This window comes from Ursus arctos, unplaced genomic scaffold (genome assembly GCF_023065955.2).
Source record: "Ursus arctos isolate Adak ecotype North America unplaced genomic scaffold, UrsArc2.0 scaffold_6, whole genome shotgun sequence".
NCBI classification, from domain to species: Eukaryota; Metazoa; Chordata; class Mammalia; order Carnivora; family Ursidae; genus Ursus; species Ursus arctos.
Genome location: NW_026623078.1, coordinates 86,372,456 through 86,395,218, shown reverse-complemented (window position 1 = coordinate 86,395,218; position 22,763 = coordinate 86,372,456). Strand labels below are relative to the sequence as shown.

The window sequence follows — 22,763 nt, the reverse complement described above, 5'->3', positions numbered from 1 at the left end:
ATTGGCCGTCCCGCCAGGACCCCACTGATTGGCTGTCCCGGCAGCGGCTGCCGAGCCGCCCCGCCTCCGACCCTGCCGGGTGCCCCCATTGGCCGACGGCCGGCGTCGCCCTCGCGGCGGGAGATTCGCGGGGCCCGGGGCTGCCGGGCCAGCGCCATGGAGCGGCTGCGGGACGTGCGGGAGCGGCTGCAGGATTGGGAGCGCGCGTTCCGACGGCGGAGCGGGCGGCGGCCGGGCCAGGTGCGGGCTGCCCGGGGACGGGGGGCTAAGGGTGCGGCCGCGGACTGACGCGCTCCCTCCGCAGGAAGACGTGGAGGCGGCGCCGGAGGAGACCCGCGGTGAGCGCGCTGACGCGGGGCGGAAGGAGGGGCGGGCGGGGAAGGAGCCCGGCAGACCCCGCTGACTCTTGACCCCACCCCCAGCGCTCTACCGGGAGTACAGCGCCCTGAAGGGAGCCCTGGGCCGGGCCGGCGGCATTGGACCTCGCAGCCCCAAGCGGTCGCTTCTCGCGACGCCCGAGGAGGTACCCAGGCCTGGACGTCCTGGCCTGCGGGTCAGTCTCCTGTATGGCAGAGTCAGGAGGAGTTGTGACCAGGCCTCTGTGAGGCACAGAACATCGGGGGAGGACTGGACCTGTAGGAGAGGGGCTGGAGGAGGGCTCGGACTGCCACCGTCTCTTCCTGCAGATGCCGGAGCCCAGCTGCTGGGGGCCGCACTTGAATCGGGCTGCGACCCAGAGTCCACATCCTACTGTTTCTGGGCCAAGCCCTGTGGGGTCTGTGCCAGACTACGGGAAGAGGCTTAAAGCCAACCTAAAGGCAACCCTGCAGGTGAGAGTTACCAGCCTGGCCGGCTGTGTGTCCATCCTGGATGCAGAGCTACTCTCTGCCCAGGGACAGAGTCACCACATAGCCTTTCTCATCAGCCTTTCCAAACGTATGCACCTGTACCAACGTGGTCATGTGCACCCTTCCAGCATTAATCAGGGTGAGACTCCTGAGACAGGTTCAGAGCCAACCTCAGGCTTCTCAGCTTGCCCTGCACTTCAGGGTGGACATTTTGGCAGGTTTCAGAGTCTGTAGCAGCCCAGAGACCTGAGTTCCTGCTTGCTGGTCTGTCCTCCCCCTCTCAGGGTGGGCCAGCCCTGGGCCGCATACCCCGGACTCCACGAAGACCCTCGTCCAAGACGCCCTCCCCAGGGCCACCAGGTGGAGGGGCTGTCCACATCTCTCCAGAAGTCGTCAGTGAGGTGCTCCTCCAGCCTCATGGGCCCCAGCTGAGGCCAGGCCGCCTCCAACAGCTACAGGCATCCTTGAGCCTACGACTGAGCTCCCTAGACCCTGACTGGCTACAGCGGTGTCACAATGGGGCCCCAGATTTCCTGGGGGCTTCCAAGGCCTGCCAGCCTAACCTGGGTGTAGAGGAGTCACAGCCTCTGACTTCAGGTGTCCCATCTGTTCTTGGTCCCAGCACTGGCCCTGAGACTCCAGCCCTACAGATTGCTGGAGTCAGTGCAGGGAGCCCCCAACCTGGCAACAGTCAAGACAAGAAGTGGAGATGGAGTAGGGAACCAGAAGGGAGCCCTGCACAGGCCCAGCAGGACAGTGGCCAGGCAGGACCTCTGCCTGAGGAAGCTGGAGCTGCGGAACATGCAGGGGACTGTCCAGGAGAACCCCTGTGGGTACAGCCCCCCAGTGCCCCCAGAGCCTCTAGGTACCACAGCTTCAACCTCCCAGTAGGGTCATTCTGAGACGAGCCAGGGTGGGGCAGCTTTGGGCATGCTCTGCTTGTTCGTCCTTTCTAGATCAGCGCTCCGCAGCGGAGGGAATTACGTACGCCTCAACATGAAGCAGAAGCGCTACGTGCGGGGCCCAGCACTCCGGGGCAGGCTCCTCCGCAAACAGGTGAGGTGGCAGTAGGCACTCCCTTCATCCCTACCACCTTTTGCCACGTGACCTTTTTTTGTGGCCCCCAGATGTGGAAGCAGAAGTGGCAGAAAAAGGGGGAGTGTTTTGGAGGAGGTCAGCCCAGAGCTACAGTCGAGAATTCTTGCTTCCAGTGTGGGCAGCTAGGCCACTGGTCATCCCAGTGCCCCCAGTCAGGTGAAACTTCTACTCTGGGTGATGGGTTGGGCTAACACTGTTTGGAGGAGCGTTGTACTCTTGGTGGGGAGCAGGGGGAAGCATGTCTAGCTCAAACAAAACCTACCAGCTCCTTATACCTGATGCAGAGCCTACCCTGGGCCCCCAGAAGAGCAGCAAGAATGAAGAGGATGTGCAGACCCAGCTCACCTTAGAGGAAGTAGTCAGGAGGACGGGCACTGCCAGCTGCCAACTCGCTGGTGAATGAAAGGAGGGAGGGCAGGCTATAGCTACCTGCGTTTTTGCCAGAAAGATCCCAGTCTCGCCTGAAGTTCCCACACCACCTTTTTGTGTCTGATAGCAGTGAGTGAGAAGGATACAGAGCCTGCTGGGCCTGAGCCGTTGGTGACCGTGGAGCGGCCTGTGCCCCAGGCGCACTGCCCATCCCCCATTGTGCCACCACTCTACCCACCAGGGCCCTCGGGGCAAGTGGCAGGTGAGCAGAAGCTTACCAGCCCAGAGCCTTTACTGGGAAATGGGGGCAACTTGGGGCCATGCTGACCAACACCTGTGTCCACAGAGACACCAGCTGAGGTGTTCCAGGCCCTAGAGGAGCTGGGGCACCAAGCCTTCCGCCCCGGGCAGGAGCGTGTGGTCATGCGGATCCTTTCTGGTGAGCTTGGCTGCCAGGGGGATAAGGCAGGGCCAAGGCCTGGCCACAGAGTGGCACTACTGACCCTTGGTCCCACCAGGCATGTCCACGCTGCTGGTGCTGCCCACTGGTGCTGGCAAGTCCCTGTGCTACCAGCTCCCTGCGCTGCTTTACGCCCGGCGGAGCCCGTGCCTCACACTGGTTATCTCACCCCTGCTGTCTCTCATGGACGACCAGGTGCACTGATAGGAACCTTGGGCCTACACAGAAGGCAGGAACCAGTGCCCACGGGTCCTCTGACCCTTTTGGGCGGCTGTGTGTTAACCTAATGAGAGCTGTAAAGAGCTCAGCTGTTCTCAATCTGCCAGCTGTGTCCACAGCCCCAGGCCTGGTAGTGGCCCAAGGGCAGCAGGAGTATGGCCGCTGGCCAGACATGGGTCAGTCCCTAGGAGGAGCAGTGCTGGAGAGGGGGGACATCCCCAGGAGGGCCTGTCTGCTCCTGGCGCTTCTGAGCCAAGGCTCATGGGTGGCTGTGCGTCTTTAGTCCTAGACTCCACAGTCTGGCCTTTTTCTCCCCAGAGAGCCCGAGGCAGAGATGGCAGTCGCTGCCAGGTTAAGCAGCTCTGAGAGCCATTGGAGGGAGGGCCAAAGAAGCAAGGCTTGTAACTGGTTTCCTCCTGTGCCTGCAGGTGTCTGGCCTGCCTCCGTGCCTGAAGGCGGCCTGCATCCACTCAGGCATGACCAGGAAGCAGCGGGAGTCTGCCTTGAAGAAGGTGAGGGGCTATACATGGCAAGACAGGCAGGGGAGCAGACAGGCCCTTGAAAGACGCTCCTGACCTTGCGCCCTCAGGTTCAGGCGGCCCAGGTGCACGTGCTGATGCTGTCCCCCGAGGCGCTGGTTGGGGCAGGGACCCCTGGCCGCCTCCCTCAGCTGCCTCCAGTTGCCTTTGCCTGTGTCGATGAGGCCCACTGCCTTTCCCAGTGGTCCCACAACTTCCGACCCTGCTATCTGCGTGTCTGCAAGGTGAGCCTTATTCCGGGTACAAGTGAGCAGCCCAGGGAGGATGGGCTGGGCATCTTGACCAGCTCTGCTCCCACACAGGTGCTGCGGGAGCACATGGGCGTGCGCTGCTTCCTGGGTCTCACAGCCACGGCCACACGCAGCACCGCGAGAGATGTGGCCCAGCACCTAGGCGTGGCCGAGGAGCTTGTCCTCAGAGGGCCAGTCACCATCCCCGCCAACCTGTACCTCTCTGTGTCCATGGACAGGGACCCAGACCAGGTGGGTGTTCACGTCTGGGGCAGGCAGAGCATGGCCTCTGACAGCCCCTATTGACTGCTGTCACCCACCAGGCTCTGGTGACACTGCTGCAGAGTGATCGTTTCCGTGCTCTGAGCTCTGTCATCGTCTACTGCAACAGACGTGAGGACACAGAGCGCATCGCCGCGCTGCTCCGCACCTGCCTGCGTGAGGCCCGGGACCTGGGGCCTAGAGGTGAGGTCAGCAGGGTCGTGCTCCATAGACCTGCCCCAGGAACACAGTCCACCCAACTGTCCGTGTCTTCCTTGCAGGACAGGCCCCCAAGGCTGTAGCTGAAGCCTACCACGCCGGCATGTGTAGCCGGGAGCGGCGGCGGGTGCAGCAAGCCTTCATGGACGGCCGGCTGCGGGTGGTGGTGGCCACAGTGGCCTTTGGGATGGGGCTGGACCGGCCAGATGTGCGGGCCGTGCTGCACCTGGGGCTGCCTGCAAGCTTCGAGAGCTACGTGCAGGCTGTGGGCCGGGCCGGGCGTGACGGTCAGCCAGCGCATTGCCACCTCTTCCTACAACCCCAGGTTCTTCCCTGCCCCGCTCGAGCCCCCTACCCTGCACCACACCCCCCCACCACACCCCCCAGCCACACGTTCACAGCCGCCATGCCACAGGGCCAGGACCTGCAGGAGCTGCGGAGACACGTGCACGCTGATGCCACCGACTTTCTCGCCGTGAAGAAGCTGGTCCAGTGTTCCTTCCCACCCTGCACTTGCACCCAAGCCCAACGGCCCCTGGAGCAGGACGGAGTCAAGAGCCAGGAGAGGCCTGTGGCCGTGTCCCCAAGAGAGGCCAAGCAACCCAACAGCAAGTGTACAGCCCGGTGTCCGGGCCATGAGCGGGCACTCCCAGTGCAGCCGCTGGTGCAGGCCCTGGACATGCCTGAGGAAGGTGAGGACCTGGGGGCGGTGGTGGGCAGGTCCCCACGTGCCCGTGTCCCACGTCCCCTAAGCCCTGCTCTGCCCCCCAGCCATTGAGACCTTGCTGTGCTATCTGGAGCTGCATCCACAGCGTTGGCTGGAGCTGCTGGCACCCACCTACGCCCACTGCCGCCTGCGCTGCCCTGGGGGCCACCCCCAGCTCCAGGCCCTGGCCCACAGGTGAGCATGCGTCCTGGTGTAGCCTGGGGCCGGGGACACGGAACCAGGACTGATCACGTGTCCCTTGCCCTGGTGCAGGAGTCCCCTCCTGGCTCTGTGTCTGGCCCAGCAGCCAGTGGAGAGCACAGGTGGGGGGAGTTATTCTGTAGAGCTCGATATGCCTAAGCTGGCCGACTCAGTGGGCTGGAAGCTGGCCTCCGTACGGCAGGCTCTCCGTCAGCTGCAGTGGGAGCCAGAGCCCGGGACAGGTGCGCCCTCCCTGCCCCCCACCCCCACCCGCTTGGCCTCAGCCCTGCTTGCCGCCCACTGGCGGGTATGTGACGAACTCTCTGGCAGGTGCACCTCGGGGGACAGGAGTGCTGGTGGAGTTCCGGGAGCTTGCCTTCTGTCTGCACAGTCCTGGAGACCTGACAGCCCCTGAGAGGGACCAGATCTGTGACTTCCTGTACAGCCACATACGAGCCCGAGAGCAGGAGGCTCTGGCCCGCTTGCGCCGCACGTTCCAGGCCTTTCACAGGTGCAGGAACGGTGGGCGGGGCCTGCCCCCCCACGCGCACCCCCCCCCCCCCCCCCGCAGGGCGGCTCTGACAGATTGCTGTCACCGCAGCGTCGCCTTCCCCAGCTGCGGGCCCTGCTTGGAGCAGCCTGATGAGGAGCGCAGCGCCATGCTCAAGGCTTTGCTCAGCTGCTACTTCGAGGAAGAGGGTCCAGGGTGCGTGGAAGATGAGCAGGACCCAGAGCCGGGACAGACCGGGGTGAGTGCTGGGCCCTCCTGGCCTGCGGTGAGGCCGTGTAGCAGGGCGCACTTGTACACATGCTCGCCGCCCTGCACCACGGAGGGCTATGTGGAGCTTGGCGCCACGGAAGCATGGGCTGGCCTTACATGCCCGCCACCCACAGATCCAGGACTGGGAGGACCAGGTTCGCCAGGACGTCCGTCACCTTCTGTCCTCGTGGCCAGACCAGCAGTTCTCAGGCAGGGCTGTGGCACGTATTTTCCACGGCATCGGTGAGGGCTTGGGAGGCTGGGCTCTGACACGGGCAGGGGCCAGGTGCCGGCCTGGCCCAGAGTCCTCAGGGCCATGTGTGCTATCCCACCACAGGAAGCCCCCGCTACCCAGCACAGGTGTATGGGCGGGACCGACGCTTCTGGAGAAGATACCTGCATCTGAGCTTCCCCGGCCTGATGCGCTTAGCCACAGAGGAGATCTTGCAGTGGGGCCACTGACCACCTGCCATGGGCGAGGACTGTGTGGCCACAGTGTGGAGGGCGGCAGGTGTGGCAGGGAAAAGGGACATTGGTGGCCACAACAATGACTGACTACCCTGGGCAAAGCCCACCACCAGAAGTTTGGGGGCAAGGAGGCCCAAAATGCAGAATAAAAAATGCTCAAGTCACTCTTAGGAACCCTCTTTTCTGACTGGGCAGACCCTACAGTCTGAGGACAGCCTTGCCCATCACACACCCCAGACAGCCAGGCCATGGGCAAGCTCAGCTTTATTAGGCAGGCTGGCCACCCAGCTCAGGCCAGGGTGCTGGGTGCCAGGCTCAGATATAGAACGGGCATGCCTGAGAGAGCAAGGAAGAGGGAGAAGCAGAGATGCAGCCCCAGGCTGTCAGCCAGGGCTCCAGCCAGCGTGCCCAGGAACAGCTTCCCCAGCAGCTCCAGAGTGGCCAGGAGGCTGTAGTGTGTGGCCTGCAAGGGTGAGGTGGGACGAGGGGTGAGGTCAGGTGAGGGCTTGCTTGGGTCCCAGCCCTGCAGCCCCCCCTGGACATCCCAGCCACACCCTCTCACCTGCAAGGCACTGGGCGCCAGCTGGCTACAGTGCATCATCAGGGTGAACGTGGTGGTTGTAACCAGGCCCCCCAGGAAGTGCTGCAGACACAGGCTCAGCAAGGCCGCCCCTGGGAGGGCCGAGATCAGCGGGGCCCAGGACACTGGACTCCCCCCCTCCCGTGGCCAGCCCCTCACCTTTCAAGACTGTGCTGGGGCCCAGCCTGACGCCCGGGGTGTCCAGGTGGAAGAGCAGGGTGGTCTGGCAGGCCAGACCCCCAAGACGGAACCGAAGCACTGACCTCAGCAGGGGCAGTGGTTGCCTGAGGTGGGGAGATGGGGTGGGTCAGGGAGTGTGGTGCAGGTCACGTGGGAGCAGGTGGGTGGGGCAGGCTGGGGAGGGCTCACCTGTGCCTGGCCAGCAGGGCCCCACCCAGGGACGAGCCTACAATGGAGCAGACCACAGCACCCACACCGTTCCACAGTCCCAGCTCTGGAGTGGAGATGCCATGGTCCAGCAGGAAGAGCGGAAACAAGCTGCTGGCACCCTGCTCACCTGTGGGGAGAATGTGAGCAGGGGCTCCCCACCTCTCTTCACCCGGGGCTTCTGGTGCACTCCCCTAGTTGGGCCCTTGCCCTGCCTCTGTCCTGGGCCATAGGTGCCAGCAGATAGCGGGGACTCGTATCAGCCAAGCTTAGGGTCAGCATGAAGCAGAGTCAGAGATCTGAGGGGGTGTGGCTGGAGCTCACAGAAGCTGTGCAGCTAGAGCTGGAGAAGCTGTAGAGACAGGCTGGGTTCCAGCCTGCAGCTACTCCCCCAGAAAGTGACCACAAAATGGGTTCCAAGGCTCCTGGGGACCCAGCTGGAGCTCCCCCAGGCTCCCGCTCCTGCTGTGGCCTGACTCACGGCCTCACTTACCCAGTTTGTAAGTGAGCACAAAGCCTGCTGTCCACAGAGTGCCAGGCATGGCCAGCACGTCCTGCAGAAGGTGCAGACTGTGGCGGGGTGGCTCTGACGGCTGAGACGCGGGCAGCTGCTGCAGGGCCGGCGCAGCCCAGACGAGGGCAGCAGCCAACCAATAGGTGGCAGCCAGGAGCAGGAAGAGCAGAGGCCAGGAGAGGGTGGGTACGAGGGCCAAGAGGCCTCCTCCCGCCAGCACTGCCCCCAGCTTGTAAGCGACCACCTGCACTGTGTTGCCAGGCCCTAGCTCCGCGGGCTCCAAGAGCTGGACGGCCAGCGTGTCCAGGGCCACATCCTGCACAGCTGCACCCAGGTTCAGCAACAGAAGCAGCCCCGCCACAGTGACAGGCAGCCCAGCCGGGCCAGCTTCCGCCGGAGGCAGGGCTGCCAGCAGCGCGCACACCAGGCCCAGAGCGGCCGTGCTGAGCATCAGCCAGGCCCTCAGGGAGCCCCGCGCGTCTACCAGTGGGGCCCACACGAGTTTAAACAGCCAGGGCAGGTACAGCCCCTTGGCCAGTCCCACGCGTGTCAGGGAGAGGCCGCGCGCCCGCAGCAGCACGGGCAGCAGGCCTGACTGCAGCCCATAGGGCAGGCCTTGCACCAGGTAGAGGCCGGCCAGCGGCAGCAGCTTCCCATGCATGGCCAGGGGAGTGGGGCGCCCCGGGGGCTGGGGCTGGGTTCAAGGCCGGACCCGAGCCTGGAGGGGGGGATCACAGGTCCGGCTCAGAGCCGGGGCAGAACGGTTCCGGATGGGGTCTGGTCGGGTCAGGATGAGGTCAGGGGTCACACGACAGCCTGGCTCTGAAGCTGGGCCCGTCAGGTCAGGGTGCGACAGGCCGGCGCCCGCGGGTCCCGGAGGCGGGCGCACTACGCAGCCGCGGGACGCGGCGGCCACAGAGCACGCGAGCGGGCCAGAGCGCCGGCCGCCCTCGGGCGCCCCCAGTGGCCAACCTGGGCGATGCGGGGAGCCGCGGGCTCGGGCGGCCGCTGTCCTCGCCGGACCCTGCCTAAGGTATCAGATCGGGCTCCCAGACCCCCTGGACCCACACCCTGACTTTCCACAAGTGCTTCCTTGGTGTCTCACCTGGAGCCTGGTGGCTGCAGTGTCCCCGGCTCCTTCCAGCAGCCCCCAGGGAGGGGTCGGCCTCCGAAGTGCCCACTGTCTCCTGCCTTCTCAGGCAGAGGGGCCCTGGCCTAGCCAGCGGCCACGCAGGGCCAGGAGAGGCACTTGGGTCTCAGCCACAAGGATGCAGCCGGCTGCTGCGGAGATGCCCTCTGGTGTCCAGTGACAAGGCCAGGAGAGGCCGTTGCGCAGGCCCAAGCCTGGCCTCACTCCAGCTGGCTCTGTGGAGGGAAAGGCCCGTCCCAGGAGCCGACGAGTGTGGGGTCTCATGTGGTCTCTCTGCTCAGGGCTGCACCCCACAGGGCTCCCGAGGCCCAGAGTAGGTGGTGAGTAGGACCCAGGGTTAAGAACCACCTCCAGAGTGGACAGCGCTAGAGCCTTGTACTGTCTCCAAACCCTGGACTCCCTGAAGCTGACCCGACCCCTAGAGTAACAGCTGGTGAAGCCACCTCGAGTGGGTTTCCTGTCACTTTGACAAGTTTCCTCATCTGTAAAATGGGGACTACCATCCCTCCTGAGAAGACTGCAGTGACCCAGGACCGTGTCTGTCGTGCACACAGTAGGCGCTCAATCCCTGTTCCAAGGACACAGGGCTGCACACCCACCCCCAGCCTGGGTCTCCCAGGGTGCCCCTTGGTCAGCATTTTACATGCTCTTCTCCCTGGCACCTGTCCTGGGGTGCCCCCACATGGCAGCCCCCGCCCTCCGCCTCCCAGCCCAAGGACTGCGTCTGCACTAGGATGTCACACACTTCAAACCCAATACAAAGCAAGACCTTTAGTTCATTCTCCCTCCCCACTCCTGGCATGGCTGCTCCTCCAGCAGCCTCAGGTGGCAGCACCGTGCCATCCGCCCACGTAGGAGGGAAACCAAGCCCTCCTCCCGAGTCCTCACTGCAACTCGCTTCCTGCTGCTCACCCACCCAGCCGAACCCACCTTCCAGCTCAGTGTGCTCCCGGGGCTGGGGGGGGGGGGGGGGAGCCAGGCCACCTGGCTCGTGTGTCTTCCTTAGGCTCCTTTTTCAGATGTGGCCACCCCTGGCACTCAGCGCCCGTGTTTCTTTGCCCGGCTTCATTCCCAACCTAGTGCCTCCCTTCACACCTCTTGCCCTTCCTAGTTTTTACGAGGAGTTTGCCAGTGTCTGCGTCAAGAGCAGAGACCACAGCAGAGACCCAGCCCATGAGAGGCGCTGCATCGGCAGTGGTCACCTCCTCTGGGAGGCCTCCTTGGCCATTCCTCCCGAAGGCTGACGAACGTCCTGCCCAGGGCTGGGTCCCCAGGCCTGCACAGAAGCCTGGCTCAGAAAGGAAGTCAGGAGCGGACAAAGGCAGGGGAGGCTCGTACAGGTGTGTGCACACAGCCGTCTTCCATGTAGTCAGACTGCGTCATAGCTTTATTAGGAGCCTGCAGGAAGGCAGGGGGCCAGCCCCACAGGCAGCAGGAGGAAGTCCAGAGGGCTCCAGAGACCCCCAGGGCCCTGGCCATGGTAAGTCCAGGGTCGGCCCTGCCGGCCCAGCCTGGCCCTGAAGGGACGGGGGTGTTCAGGAGTACTCTCGGGTGAACTTGGCGTGGAACTGGCTCAGCTTCTCCAGCAGAGGCCGCAGCTTCTCCATGGGGGGCAGAATGGTCATCCTGAAATGGGCAGGGAGGTCAGCGAAGGCGCTGGGGGCTGCTGGGCTGAGCTGTGCGGGACTGGGCCTCACCGGAAGTGGTAGGTGCCTTCCCTCTGCCCGAAGCCACTCCCGGGGACCACGCAGATGCCGGTCTCCTCCAGAAGACGCATGCAGAAGAACATGTCGGGGGCCAGGCCCAGCTCCTGGGGGCGGACACGCAGCGCGGGCCGGTCAGGGCTGGGCGCCCAGACTCCGCCCGCCCCCGCCGGCCCCCGCCCGCCAGTCTCCACCCGGACCTGAGCGCGCTGCACGGCGCGCGGGGGCAGCTGCACGCGAGGGAAGGAGTACATGGCACCCTGCACCGGGTTGCAGCGAATGCCGGGAGCCTCGTTGAAAACCTGCTCCGTGAGCTTCGCCTTCGCCGCCAGCTCGGCCAGCACCGCCTGCCTCTCCTGTGGCCGCGGAGGGTGGGCCGGTCAGACCTGGCGGCGGCGGCGCACCCCCACCCCGCCCCAGCCCCTCTGGCTCACCGCCTGGAACTGTGCGAAGGAGGGGTCCGAGGGCGCGGGCGGGCTGACCACCATGCTGAGCAGGACCTGGCCCGGCACCGGCGGGCACAGCCGCACGCTCAACAACTTCTGCATCTGTTGCTGCACGGCGGCGTCCAAGTTCACCACCTCCACGTAGCCGCCGCGGAACCCGCACCTGCGGGGGGGCGGGGGTGTGTGCGAGGGCAGGTGTCAGGGCAGGCCGGGGAGGGGGAACCAAGCCGAGGGCGCATCCGCGAGACCCCGCCCGCCCAGCCTGCACGTACTCTCCCATGTAGCCCTTGGAGACGGAGTGGAAAGAAGCGAGCTCCTGCTGCGTCGCGTAAGGCGGCCCCATCTCTGTGAGCACCTTCTTGAATGAGTGGAACTGAGAACCCTCCGCATACACGTTGTCCTGGTACACCTGGATGGGCGGACCGGCGTCACGAGGGTGGGGGGGCTGCCACTGCTGCCCTCCGACCCCAAGCCCCAGGCGAGCCCTTGCCAGCACCTCATCAGCCATGAGGAAGAGGCGCTCCTCGAAGGCAAAGCGAATCACAGCCTCGATGCACTCGCGGGCTTGCACCTGCCCTGGGGCGCGGGGGACCCAGCATGTCCGGGGTCAGACTCGGGCTCTGAGCTCTGCGGGGCGCGGGCGCGGGGGGGTGGGGGGGTGGGAAGGACTGACGGGGGGAGGGTAAGCGGGATGGCTGGGGGGACGGGCGGCGCACCAGTGGGGTTGCCAGGGTTGATAATGCAGAGTGCGCGTGGGCAGCAATGATCACGCGCCTGGCACAGGGCCCGCCGCAGCTCGGCCACGTCCAGTGCCCAAGCGCGCTCCTCATCCAAGTAGTAGTCCACCTGCACAGCGTTGAGCTCGGCCAGCGCCGCGGAGTACAACGGGTACTGAGGGATGGGGATGAGCACACCTGTGCGGGTGGGACCCTCTCCCGCCACCAGCAGCTTCAGCACCGTCTGTGGGCCGGATGGGGGGGCAAGGTTGGTGGGGCCCACAGGCACTGCACCTGTTCCCCGCCCCGCCGAGAACCACAGTGCCAGGAGGAGCAAGGTCCGCCCAGCGGCACAAAAAGAGCCGTGCCGTCCTCCTGCTCTGGCCCTGGCCTACCACGATGGCGTCGCTGGCCCCGGTGGACAGGTAGATGTTGTTGGGGTCTGCAGGAATGCCTCCATCGCGCCGCTCGATGTAGCTCGCTACATCCTCCCGGATCAGCTGGATGCCGGAGCTGACGCTGTAGGCCCCTGGCCAGGGGGCGGGGCAGAACGGGGTTCCTTAGCAGTCCTCGCTGGTATCTCCGCCCTGTCCAGCAGTCAGGTCCACCCCTCCCCTGGGACAGCCTTCCCCCCAAGCTCCTGCTTCCTCCCTGGGGCTTTGGCCGCTCTGGGCACTGGCACTTACCCAGGCTGTGTCCCCCACATGCCTGCAAGATGCGCTCAGCCTTTCTCTTGGCATCCTCGGGGAAGTCGGGGCTGTTCAGGAGATCAGGGTGGACGCAGAGGGCCAGGACCTGGGAGGAGCGGACACTGAGCCAGAGCACGTGGGCTGACTGGGGAGGAACGCCAGGGCAATGCTGAGCCTCACCTGACGCAGGAAGGTGATGGGCTTCTGCCCCATGGCCTGCGCGTCCCCGATGTTGGCACGGATGACCTCGGTGAAGGGCTTCTTTACCCCCTGAGAGGGAGGGGGCACAGGCAGTGAGAATGGGCCTTATCATGCTGGCCGGTCCCTGTCCTATGTGACTGTGGGAATGGTCTGACTCAGCTGTCCAGGTGCAGCCTGGAGGGCAGTGGCGGGGCCCAGGGCCATACCTGGCGCAGTTCCTGCTCCAGCTCGAGGGCACGCAGCACAATGGGCCCGCGCACCGCATACTCCACCCTCCGAACACACGGGTTCATGGTGTCCAGCGTCAGCACCTTCTCCTTCAGCCCGTTCATCGCAACCTGGCTGTGGTCACCTGCCCTCAAGGCCATGACCCTACTCAGACCAGGCAGGAAGGTCAGGACACGGCAGGATTCAGAAGTGGGGATAAGGGAAGCTGGGTCCAGACTCAGTGGGCCGGGGCTGGGAAGAGGGAGCCTGGGTAGGGGGGTTCTAGGTAAAGGGCACCCTCTTCACTGCAGCCTGCTGGCCCCACTGAAAGGGACAGAAAAGGCTGAAGAAGTCGGGGCCGCTGGGCCCCGCCCCACCCGTCTGGGCACAGTTCTGCCCCAGGGAGCCATAGGGAGTGCATGAGGAGGCAGGCGGGGTTTGGGGCGAGGCCCAGTGCCCGCCCAGTGTCCCCATGACAGGGGAGCAGGAGACCTACATGGGGGGTAGGGACAGACAGAAGGTTCAAGAAGCTCTGAGGGACTGAGCCTGGGGGAGGGGAGGTGCACTGAGTGCCTGGAGAGGTTGGCAGAGCTGGGCAGAGCCAAACCCTCAGGGGAAATGGAGCTGGGGCCCCTGGAGATTTACCCCAGCAGGGCTCTGCCAAAGCCTAGCCCTCTCAGGCCCCCCATCTTTGCTTGGGCCAGCAGGCCTGTCTCCCAGGTAACTGAGTCAGGCCTCTACAGAATCCTGGTGTTACTGGGGGAGGGGAGCAAAAGCTCAGATGCGGGGTTCCATCTGGCTGGCCCCTCCTGGGCTGGCAACCATGGCCCGCTGGCTGCATGAGCCCTGGGGTTGGACCTTGGTCCCAGATCAGTAACTGGTGGAGGCCGAGTCTCTGGGTTGGGACACTGGGCGACAGGGTAGGGTGGCTCTGGGCCCTCGGACACCTCGGCTGCTCTGGGCTGCTGTTGTGCCCTTTCACCATACGCCAGCCTGGAGCTGCCCTTGGGGCCATACCACAGGCAGGGTGACCTAAGCTCCCCTTCCCTGTTCCTGATTGGCAGAGATAGTGGGAAGCAAGCTGTGATAGGCCCTCAGGGCCCCACCTCCCCAGGCCCTGAAGGGAGCTGATAGGCCATACTCAGGGGTGGCTACCCCAGCTGCTGACATCTGATTCTGAGTGGAAGGTCAAGAAGCCAGGCCTCTGAGAGAAGCTGAGGGCAGGTAGTCAGGCCTGAGGGCAGCTCGGGCTCCTCTGCTCCTGCTGGCTGGAAAGGAAAGAGCAGGAGCCCCAGGCAGCCAGCCTGTGTCTCACTTGCACCTCTCGGCTCTGTGCCACCTCGGGGGCCCACCCCCACCTCCTGCCCCCAGGCCAGAGCACAGGCTAATACGGCCCCCGCCCCAGCCCGAGGCAGAGCCAGCCCCTCCCACCCCTGGCAGCAAGGCACAAGCGGCAGCCGTGTTAGCAGGTGGACCGTGGCAGCTGCACCGCCCCACACGCTAAATTTAACCCGCAGCCTATCCCCTGCCCTCCCCAGCCCTGCTGAGGACACCCCTCCAACCAGCGATGCTCAGGAAAGGGTGGGCCCTGCAGACATGGGGCTGACTGGGTCAGAACCCACTGGGGAGGGGAAGGTGACCCAGCACTGGTGGCCATGCAGAGCTGCCCACCATGGACAGAGAGCAGCAGTGCCCTCGGCCCTCCCACTCAAGGCCCCTAAGGGGCCCCTGTCACCCTGACACATTGTGCCCAGCCAGCTCAGAATCTGGGCGGCCAACCGCTGGCCCCCTTTGCCGGCCCAGGCAGAGGCTGGCAGCCAGGCCCCAGGATCAGGGCTACGTGCCAGGAAGAGGGGGACTCACCCCCCAGGGAGGTTTCTGACTCCAGCCTTGTGCAGACTCTCCCCTCTGTGGCTCAAGAATCTTGTGGAAAGCCCCCTCCCCTTCCAAGACAGGATCCCTGCCCCTCTGGCGTGGATACCTCCAGCCCTGACCCCCAAAGAATGTCCTTTCAAAGCTCCCTGTTCCTCTCAGGAAAGCAAAGAGTTACAGAGGAGCCTCCAGGAGGCTGGGAAGGCAGGGAGGCGGGCACACGACAAGCCAGGCTTCTTGCCCAGTGGCCGTGGGCCTCACTCCCACGCAGGGCCAGGCAGCCACAAGCAAGCACCTACAGGCCCACGAACAGGGATGGGCACACCCAGAAGAGCAACACAACAGCTCCCCACGCCCAGGACAGTGGCCCAGCTGACACACACAACAAGGCCAGTGGCAGAACAGCCCTTTATCAAGAGTCACACGATCAAACTAGGTCTCTGTAGCCAGGACCCCCCCAGGAGGGCTTCTGCCAGACGTTCATCCCTGAGCAAGGATGCTGGCACCCTAGAAGGGGGGGAACAGGGGAGGCCCTGCACTGCCTATCCCCCAGCAGCAGCACCAGGGCACACACTGCGGTCCCCAGAGCAGGGGCCCCACGGCAGCCTCTGGCCAGGCCTCACAACAGGACTTTGTGACTCTGGCGGCCAGCCCCTCACATGAGCAGGCAGCAAGGCCTCTTCTCCATGGGGGCTTCCTCTGAGGGCGCTGTGAGCTTCAGCAGGGGCGGATCTCCACCAGCCCCGGAGCGGCACTCTGGCTGGGGGCTCTCAGCGTCCACAGGCAGGCCAGGCTCAGGTCCCTCAGGTCCCTCAGGCAGGGGACGTTGCAGCTTAGCAGCGGCTCGCTGGCGCTTCAGCTCTGCCAGCGTGTGGTGGGCCTTGGCCCGGACCAGGGCATCGGGGGCGGTGCTCTCCAGCGGGCTCAGCTGGTAGGAAACGCTCCGGTCCAGCCGCTTGGAGTACAGGTGCCGCCCTGGGCTGCCTCCAACCCGGCCATTGTGCGGCCTGGCCGACTCAAGGTCGTCCTCCTGCTGGGGAAGCATGGGCCTCAGAGGCCACCAGGAAGGCCCTCTCTGGCCTCCCTTGGCCGCGGGCCCCAGGCTGTGTGGTGGTCAAGGGGCAGAAATGAGAGTAGGGCCAGCAGCTGCCACTGTGCTGCACTGGCCCGGTTTTTGGGAACGGGGTCACCGGTCCCATGGACTCCTAGGGCGGGTGTGGTGGGAGAAATGGGGCAGCAACATCAGGTCACATGCCTGTGCTACCCACAGAGGGTGGGGCCCAGACCAACAGCCACCGTGCTGGAGGAGGACGGCGTGGGGCTCACCTCACTGGGCGTGGGTCGCAGCTCCGCATCCGTCTGGCCATCCTCGTCCTCCTCGGGCGGCTCCGGACTGGCAGGCGGTGGCTGCTGCCACACGATGGCCTCCTGGGCATGCTCCTTGCGGTACAGGCTGGTGCGCTGAGTCAGGCTCACCCTCCTCACCACCTTCCTGGGGGAGGCACAGTGAGGGTGGGGGGAGGATGCCACTCGCCCCTCGGACTCGGCCAGGAACTCCCACTGGCACTGCGGCCACGGCCACGGGGCAAAGCCAGGGCAGAGCGGGGGGTGTGGGCGGGGCGTCTGACGGCCAGGGTGGGACGCCGGGGTCGACCACGGGCGCTCACCCCCGGCTGCCCGCGCTCGAGGTGCGACGGCGCAGCAGAGAGCGCTGGCGGCCCTGGGCGCGCAGAAGCGCGTCGTGCTTGTGCTTCAGCTCCAGCAGCTTGGTCCGCACCTCCTCGTCCCCGCACACGTCTAGGAGAAGTGGGCAGAGGGTCACCGGTGCCCTCCCAGCCACCCTCCATGCTGGCAGAGGCGGCCCCAGCTCACCGAGAGGCGTCTCGTCCATCAGAGACTTCCCGTTCAGGTCGGCCCCGTGTGCCACGAGCAGCTCCACCAGATGCACCTGAGGGCCGGGGAGCTGAAGGACCCGCGGCCAGGAGCCAGGAGCCCCCACCAGGCCGGCTGCCCCCACCCTGCACTCACCTGGCCCCAGTAGGCTGCAGCGTGCAGCGGCTCCCAGCCGTCCTGGTCTCTGGCGCTCAGGCTGGCCCGGTGCTCCAGCAGCAGGGTAGCCGCCTCACCGAACCCATTGGCGGCCGCAATGTGTAGCTACGGGCAAACCGCGTAGCCCTGAGTCCCTGCCCTGCCCCTCCAGTGGCGACCTCCCCACTTGCACCTCACGTGGCCCCATCCTCACCAGCGTGGCCCCGTGGTCCTGGGGGGCATCGATGTCGGCTCCCGCCTGCAGCCGGCTGCGGATGTCATCCAGCATGCACAGCTCTGGCAAGGCCCGGGCTCCCTCAATGCTGTCCTGGGTGACGCCTGAAAGGCAGCGAGCTCAGAGCTGGCGCCCCGGGCACCACGGGTGGGCGAGTGGGGTCATACTCACCACGGTTGGCCATGGCCGTCTCAAGGCAGTCCAGCGTCCGCTCATCCTCACAGAGGTCATAAGGCATGTTCCCATCAGTGTTGACGGCCAGGAGGTCGGCACCACTGCAGGAAGAATGGACAGGGGCTTTGGCCACAGAGCCCTTCTCCCCCATGGACGCTTCTGGTCCACCCTCTACAAAGGCCCTTGGCCTGGGGCTGCTCTCCAGAACAGTGATGGAGGAGGCCCAGGCCCCTGGTGCCCCTCAGCTCTGGATCCTGCCCTCAAGCCAGGTAGGCCATCCCCTAGTCTCCACCCGTGTCTGAGCGCCAGGTTCCACACCCATGTGCCCCTGTCAACCCACACACTGGGCCCACCAGCCGGGGCGGGGGGGGCAGGACTCCAGGAGCCTCGGGGAGCAAAAGGTAGAGGTAGGGGAGCTGCAGGGAACAAGGCTCAAGCAGAGGCATGGCCAGGGGAGCTGCAGGGGAGCCTGGACACAAAGGTGGGTGCTCTCTGTGCACAGGAGCTGCATACAGCCACCCCTGCCACTCTGGGGCGTCTATGTGTGAAGGGAAGAGACTGCCACCCACCCACCCACACACCCATTATCAGCACCTAGACCACTCCAAGGAGAGCCTGAGACCCTGACCATCTGTTCTGCTGCAGGGGTCCAAGGTGAAGGGCCTTGGTAGTGGGGGGAATTCCTGGACCCGGGTAAAGCTGACCACCCCTCCCGTTCACTAAGGCACGCATGCAAAGAAATCCTGCTCTGCCCCGCCCTCCTTGTCAAAGTCTCCAACCATGTGCAGGTACCCCTCCATCTTTGCCAGTGCTGCCCTCATCATGCTGTCCAGAAGGGCATGTCTCTGTGCAGACCCCAGTGAGAGCAGAGCTAGAGGTCAAGGCCCACCGTCAAGGGTCCCTAAACTCCTAAGGGTGCTCGGCAGGAGGGTGCACCCAGGAACCACCACACGTCCCTGAGTACATGCTTGTTCCCTTGGTGCCACAGCATCTGCAGGCTCTGCTGAGGCCCTGATCTCCATGCCCGGGTGAGGTCAGGGTAAGCAAAGGTGAGTGGGAACACAAGAAGCCAAGGGCCAAGCCTGCTTCCTGCAGACGAGACACCTGGGCTGTGTCTCAGGATAACTACCATCGGCAAGGAAGGCCCGGCCTCTCCTGGCCCAAGTGTAGCCCCTGCCTGACACAGACGCCCGGTCTGGCCACACCGATGGGGCCCTACCGGGCAATCAGCAGCTCCACCAGGTGCAGGTGGCCACAGGTGGCCGCAGCGTGCAGGGGTGTCCAGCTCTCGCTGTCGCGGGCATTGACCTTGGCCCCAGCCTCCAGGAGCTGCTGCACCATGTCCCGGAAGTCATCGATGCAGCTCTACAAACCACAGAGCCTGAGTGCCACGGCCCCCTCCTCGCCCACCCACCCCACCAAGCAATGGCTGACCTGGTGCAGGGCCGTCAGGCCATCTTCGTTGGCCAGGTCGGGGCTGACCCCACTCTCAAGGAGCTGACGGACTGTAAGAAGGGGGAGGGGGGAGTGTGATGAGGGTGTAGAGAGAGAGGTCCGGCCACAAGCCAACACTGTTCCAGACGGGGTGCAGGGTACCTAAGGGTTCCTGGGCTGACTGCTATCCTGCGGCTGGGAGCAGGGAACGCCGACGAGGACGGTGGTCAGGGGGCTAGAGGGACCCCCGAGCCCAGGCAGAGGGCTCAAGAGCCAGGGCGCTGGGGCTCTGCCTGCCCCAAGTGCGCACACACAGCATGCCCCCACCTCCAGCACCAAGCGGGACCCACCCCTCCTGAACCCTGACGCTCCAGCCCTCAGGCTCCTGTGTGAGGGCAGTCCCCGCTGGGCTCCAATCTCGCCCATTCTGGCCAGGGTTCCAGCACCCCCCCAGCAATACCCTCACTGGGTCTCGTGCTCCCCCAAGCCTTTCCCACCAGCAGAGCACTCCACCCCCACATGTGCCCCAGCCTAAAGCAGGCTCCCTGCCCAGCTGCAGCCTGCAGTGCAGGCCCAAGGCATCCAGGCCTGTCCCCTCCAGGGTCTCCCCTCAGCAGAGCTAGTCCCTGTCCTCATTGTTCAGTGGGCCTAGGCTGTCGCCAAGGTCACCACAGACCTCCGTGATGGCCCGGCCCTCTCAGACTGCGCTCCACAGGCAACATCACCCTCCTTCCCACAGTTCCCTACGCCATGGCCTGCCTGCAGCACACCCACCATGCCCTCCTCTACTTCCTGGGCCTTGAGGCACTGCCCGCCCCTCCTTGCCCTCTGCACCCCAGCCTCTGCCCTGGAGGAAGGCAGGAAGAGCCCTCCAGAGCCTCTCCGGGAGAACAGAGGGGCTGTGAGCACAAAGGGTACAGGGGAGGAATGAGGAGCCTGTCCAAGAAAGCTCACGCCTGTCATTTAGCCGGGAAGGTCCTGATGGGGAGGAAGAAGTCAGAGACGGGGCCTGAGGCAGGCGTCAGGGGGGCTGGCCTGCGGCGGACCCCTGCCCCTGCGCTCTAACCGGCTGAGGTGGGCACCCTCCTTTACAGAGGTGGAGACTGAGGACCCAAGCAGGTGGTGGCCAGGACTCTCCTGATGGTCACCCAGCACCCTGGCAAGAGGTGGCAAAGACTTCGGGCCACTCCCAGCCCACCTGAGCGAAGCCCTGGACACTCGTCCAGGCTCCTAGGCCTTGCCCAATGCCCCTGCCCAACGGCCCATCAGCCTCACGCCCCCAGCAGCACCCCGTGTGTGCCGCCCCACCACGGGCTAGCCTCAGGTGGCCTACAACTGACAGCATGCAACTGAGAACACCAGGCCAGCCCCTGGGCCTCCACAGGATGGCACTGTGCCCTGGGGCTCAGCCACGCTCACCTTCTTCCAGGTCATTTCGGGCAGCGGCCTCCAGAAGGGTGACGCTGGCGGGGAAGAGGACCCGCTTCTGCAGCCTGCCGCTGGCTGCCTCCTTCCACGGCCGCTCCCGATGGCCCTTCTTGCCCTGGGCCTCCTTCTCAGCCTGGGCCCACATCTTCACCTGCTGGGCACGTCGCTTCTGGGCGTGCTTCAGCCGCTCCTGCGTGCTCATCCTGGCCACCACAGGCATCTCCGCCAGCAGCTCCAGGTGCTCGGCCATGGCGGGGGCTACCTGCCAGGGGGGCTGCTCGCGGCACCAGATGGGGGAGCACAGGGGCCAGACTGGGCCTGAGGAGTGGGGCAGTGGGCTGGACCAGCACCCTTGGGGGCATCCCCTCCCTAAGGCTCGGTGGTGGCCCCTGCCCCTGGCAAGGCTAGGTCACAAGGCCCCACGCCGTGACCAGGCCCAGACGGTCCTGAGGAACACGGACCCCAGGCAGAAAGGGCAGTGTGGGTGCCCACAGCCTGCCTCTCAAGAGCCCTGGCACCTTGGCTGCTCAGCGGGCAGGGCCTCACCTCCCTCTTGGGGTCAGGGTGCACAGCCTGTAGAAAGCAGCCCAGGACCTGGCCAGCCTCAGTCCAGGGTCTGAAGCTAATTACCCAGATAACAAAGCTGCCGTGTCCTGGCACTTCAGTGAGGGCGAAGGGAGGGCAGGGCAATGGGCAGAGGCCCCTGGGAGCCCTTGGGAGTTCTAGAAGCCCCCTCCCCTTCCAGGCCTCAGGATGCTGGGTGGGGTCTGGGAGCAGCCATGGGCTGGCCTTCCCTCCCCTCTCCCATCTGTCCTCCAGGGTCAGTACATCAGTGCTAACAGGGAGGTGTGGCCAGAGGGCGGGCCCCACAGCCACAGAGAGACCAGGGCAGGGTGTGCCCTCAGAGTCCTGGGGTCTTGGCCCCAGTGCCCCCGAGTGAGACTGTGTGAGCAGCCGGGTACCGAGGGCACGGCAACTGTGTCTCCCGGAGGCCTCCTTTCGAAGGCAGGTAAGGCGACAGACAGCAGGCGGCTTCCACTAGCCTGTGGAGGAGGAAGGGGAAGCACGTGAAGGCCAGCTCTGGGTGGGGCCGGCCAGCAGGTGAGATGCTTGCCCCGCCCCAGACGAGGCCCATCTCCAGCCCACAGCCAGCACTGCTGGACAACATTCCCGGAGGGGGCACTCACACACTCAGGGCTCCCAGAAAGGGCAGCGCAGCTCAGAGCAGGGAGCAAGGAGGGCTGAACCGGCAGCTGGCAGTGGGCCTTCCCCATGAAGCTGCCTCTCCAGGGCCCAGGTGCTGGCCTCTGGGAGCTGTTTTCTGCAAGCTTCTCAAGGCCCTGGTCCCCTACTGCATCACTGACCTGTCTGCCCCAGGCTGGACTGCACAAGGTCACCTTCTCCTTGGGCTCCCCCCGAACTGCCCTGAGGGCTGTGCAGGCTACAAACTACCAACGCAGGGCATGGCAGAGCCTCACCCACTCTGCAAGACTCTCCTTCCCTCCCGGCCACTCACAGCGCCCTCCCCTCATGCCCCCCTCCACCCCCAGGGAGCAGGCAATCCCACACACAAGGTGTGACCTTCGCCTCTCTGGGTCTTCCAGGGAAGCTGACCTGAACCACCCACCCCAAGAGACCATAAGTGAGGAGCAAGGCACGCAGTCTCCAGCCGTGGCAAGGGGAGGGGACCCCCAGGCCACGGCTCCCCAGCAGTGAGCTCACAGGGTCACAGGGACCAGTTGCACTTCTTGAAGACGGGCGCCAGCACCAAAGCCACCACCTGACTGTGTCAAGTTGAGCCAGACTTAAAAGGTGTCGCCCACCCTATCACTTCACAGACTAAAAGAGGTTCCGAAGCCCATGTCCTCCAGAAAACAACCAAAAAGAGCAAGCAGCTTTTTAAACTGAACACGTGTCTTGGTTCACTCATTTTGAAGGCCATCCACGAAAATTCATCAGGAAGCAGGATCTGGAGAGCCTAGCATCCCCTCCCCCAACCTAGCCACAGTGGGAAGAACACTGGCCAGTGCACACTGGAGACTCTGGTCTCCTGGTTTGGGCTGCGGCAGCTTACTCGGGTCCTCAGCCCCTGACTCAGGCTCCTGAAGCCCTGGATCTGCTCTGGAGCCCTTCAGCAGTGCTCCTTGCTGGAAGATGCCTGAGGGCAATCTCCCTGTAACTTTGGGCACGTCCTTGGGCTGCTGACTATGTTCTCTGAGCCCAAGGTGACCCTAAGATGACCGTGGGAGTGCCAGGGAAACACTACAGTGGGCGCCCAATCCCAGGACAGTCTCCATGCAGGGGTGGCCCCTCCAGGCTCACCCCTAAGCCTTCTGGGCCCCAGCCCCCTGGACCCTGCCTGATGCCCCTCCCCAGGCCTCACTCAGCTGCCTCCTCCCAGCCACAGTCCAGGAATCGACCACCAGAAGTAGAAGACTCGACCCTCAACTGAGCTGCCAAGGCCAAGATGGCTTAGTGGAGTCCCACGGAATGGCCAGTGCACCACAGCCAGGCCTCAGGGGGTAGGGGGTGGTAAGCAGGGCCTCTCCCACCTTGTTCACAAATCCTCCCCCAAGTCTCACTAGAATGTCAAACAGATAATCTGGGCGACTTTTTCCAGG

At 64.9% G+C, this 22,763-nt stretch overlaps 4 protein-coding genes across 13 annotated transcripts in view; 1 reads left to right on the top strand and 3 right to left on the bottom strand.

Annotated features, from left to right (window-relative positions):
- Nucleotides 1-60: 60 nt before the first annotated feature.
- Nucleotides 61-6,542, top strand: RECQL4 (RecQ like helicase 4). Of its 2 annotated transcripts, XM_057307790.1 has the most exons (23): nucleotides 61-240; nucleotides 305-338; nucleotides 423-523; nucleotides 687-830; nucleotides 1,133-1,713; nucleotides 1,805-1,904; nucleotides 1,976-2,102; nucleotides 2,231-2,341; nucleotides 2,443-2,577; nucleotides 2,662-2,754; nucleotides 2,834-2,970; nucleotides 3,423-3,506; nucleotides 3,584-3,757; nucleotides 3,836-4,015; nucleotides 4,087-4,228; nucleotides 4,306-4,568; nucleotides 4,659-4,935; nucleotides 5,015-5,144; nucleotides 5,223-5,392; nucleotides 5,481-5,661; nucleotides 5,752-5,899; nucleotides 6,045-6,153; nucleotides 6,248-6,542. In XM_057307790.1, exons 1-23 carry the CDS (start codon nucleotides 157-159, stop codon nucleotides 6,370-6,372), a joined length of 3,630 nt encoding a protein of 1,209 aa, XP_057163773.1. In that variant the 5' UTR covers nucleotides 61-156; the 3' UTR covers nucleotides 6,373-6,542. The 2 variants fall into 2 exon arrangements, with proteins under 2 accessions (XP_057163773.1, XP_057163772.1); XM_057307789.1 differs by having other exon boundaries at nucleotides 154-338; nucleotides 423-553.
- An 82-nt stretch (nucleotides 6,543-6,624) lies between these two features.
- Nucleotides 6,625-8,784, bottom strand: MFSD3 (major facilitator superfamily domain containing 3). Of its 2 annotated transcripts, none has more exons than XM_026488789.4 (5): nucleotides 7,839-8,784; nucleotides 7,328-7,475; nucleotides 7,118-7,242; nucleotides 6,941-7,050; nucleotides 6,625-6,841 (listed from the first exon to the last, which is right to left on the bottom strand). In XM_026488789.4, exons 1-5 carry the CDS (start codon nucleotides 8,518-8,520, stop codon nucleotides 6,668-6,670), a joined length of 1,239 nt encoding a protein of 412 aa, XP_026344574.1. In that variant the 5' UTR covers nucleotides 8,521-8,784; the 3' UTR covers nucleotides 6,625-6,667. The 2 variants fall into 2 exon arrangements, with proteins under 2 accessions (XP_026344574.1, XP_048068620.1); XM_048212663.2 differs by having other exon boundaries at nucleotides 7,328-7,412; nucleotides 7,839-8,761.
- A 1,562-nt stretch (nucleotides 8,785-10,346) lies between these two features.
- Nucleotides 10,347-15,831, bottom strand: GPT (glutamic--pyruvic transaminase). 3 transcript variants are annotated; one of them, XM_026488868.4, is made up of 11 exons: nucleotides 12,971-15,831; nucleotides 12,744-12,833; nucleotides 12,561-12,669; nucleotides 12,270-12,403; nucleotides 11,875-12,118; nucleotides 11,655-11,734; nucleotides 11,431-11,567; nucleotides 11,147-11,321; nucleotides 10,913-11,068; nucleotides 10,707-10,819; nucleotides 10,347-10,635 (listed from the first exon to the last, which is right to left on the bottom strand). In XM_026488868.4, the coding sequence occupies exons 1-11, from the start codon at nucleotides 13,130-13,132 to the stop codon at nucleotides 10,545-10,547; spliced, it is 1,491 nt and encodes a 496-aa protein (XP_026344653.1). In that variant the 5' UTR covers nucleotides 13,133-15,831; the 3' UTR covers nucleotides 10,347-10,544. The 3 variants fall into 3 exon arrangements, with proteins under 3 accessions (XP_026344653.1, XP_044236143.1, XP_057163864.1); XM_044380208.3 differs by lacking the exon at nucleotides 11,655-11,734 and having other exon boundaries at nucleotides 12,005-12,118; nucleotides 12,971-14,348; XM_057307881.1 differs by lacking the exon at nucleotides 10,913-11,068 and having other exon boundaries at nucleotides 12,971-14,346.
- PPP1R16A (protein phosphatase 1 regulatory subunit 16A) overlaps nucleotides 15,239-22,763 on the bottom strand; it is a 39,990-nt gene continuing 32,465 nt past the window's right edge. For 3 of the 6 annotated variants that reach the window (XM_026488865.4, XM_057307880.1, XM_026488866.4), the window contains 10 exons: nucleotides 20,134-21,185; nucleotides 18,715-18,785; nucleotides 18,500-18,645; nucleotides 17,278-17,381; nucleotides 17,086-17,210; nucleotides 16,872-16,997; nucleotides 16,716-16,791; nucleotides 16,511-16,640; nucleotides 16,170-16,335; nucleotides 15,239-15,876 (listed from right to left, as the gene is read on the bottom strand). In XM_026488865.4, the coding sequence (XP_026344650.1) occupies nucleotides 15,499-15,876; nucleotides 16,170-16,335; nucleotides 16,511-16,640; nucleotides 16,716-16,791; nucleotides 16,872-16,997; nucleotides 17,086-17,210; nucleotides 17,278-17,381; nucleotides 18,500-18,645; nucleotides 18,715-18,785; nucleotides 20,134-20,392 (1,581 nt within the window). In that variant the 5' untranslated portion in view covers nucleotides 20,393-21,185 and the 3' untranslated portion in view covers nucleotides 15,239-15,498. The remainder of the gene's footprint in view (nucleotides 15,877-16,169; nucleotides 16,336-16,510; nucleotides 16,641-16,715; nucleotides 16,792-16,871; nucleotides 16,998-17,085; nucleotides 17,211-17,277; nucleotides 17,382-18,499; nucleotides 18,646-18,714; nucleotides 18,786-20,133; nucleotides 21,186-22,763) is intronic. The other 3 variants (XM_048212577.2, XM_026488867.4, XM_044380207.3) reach the window with 2 other exon arrangements.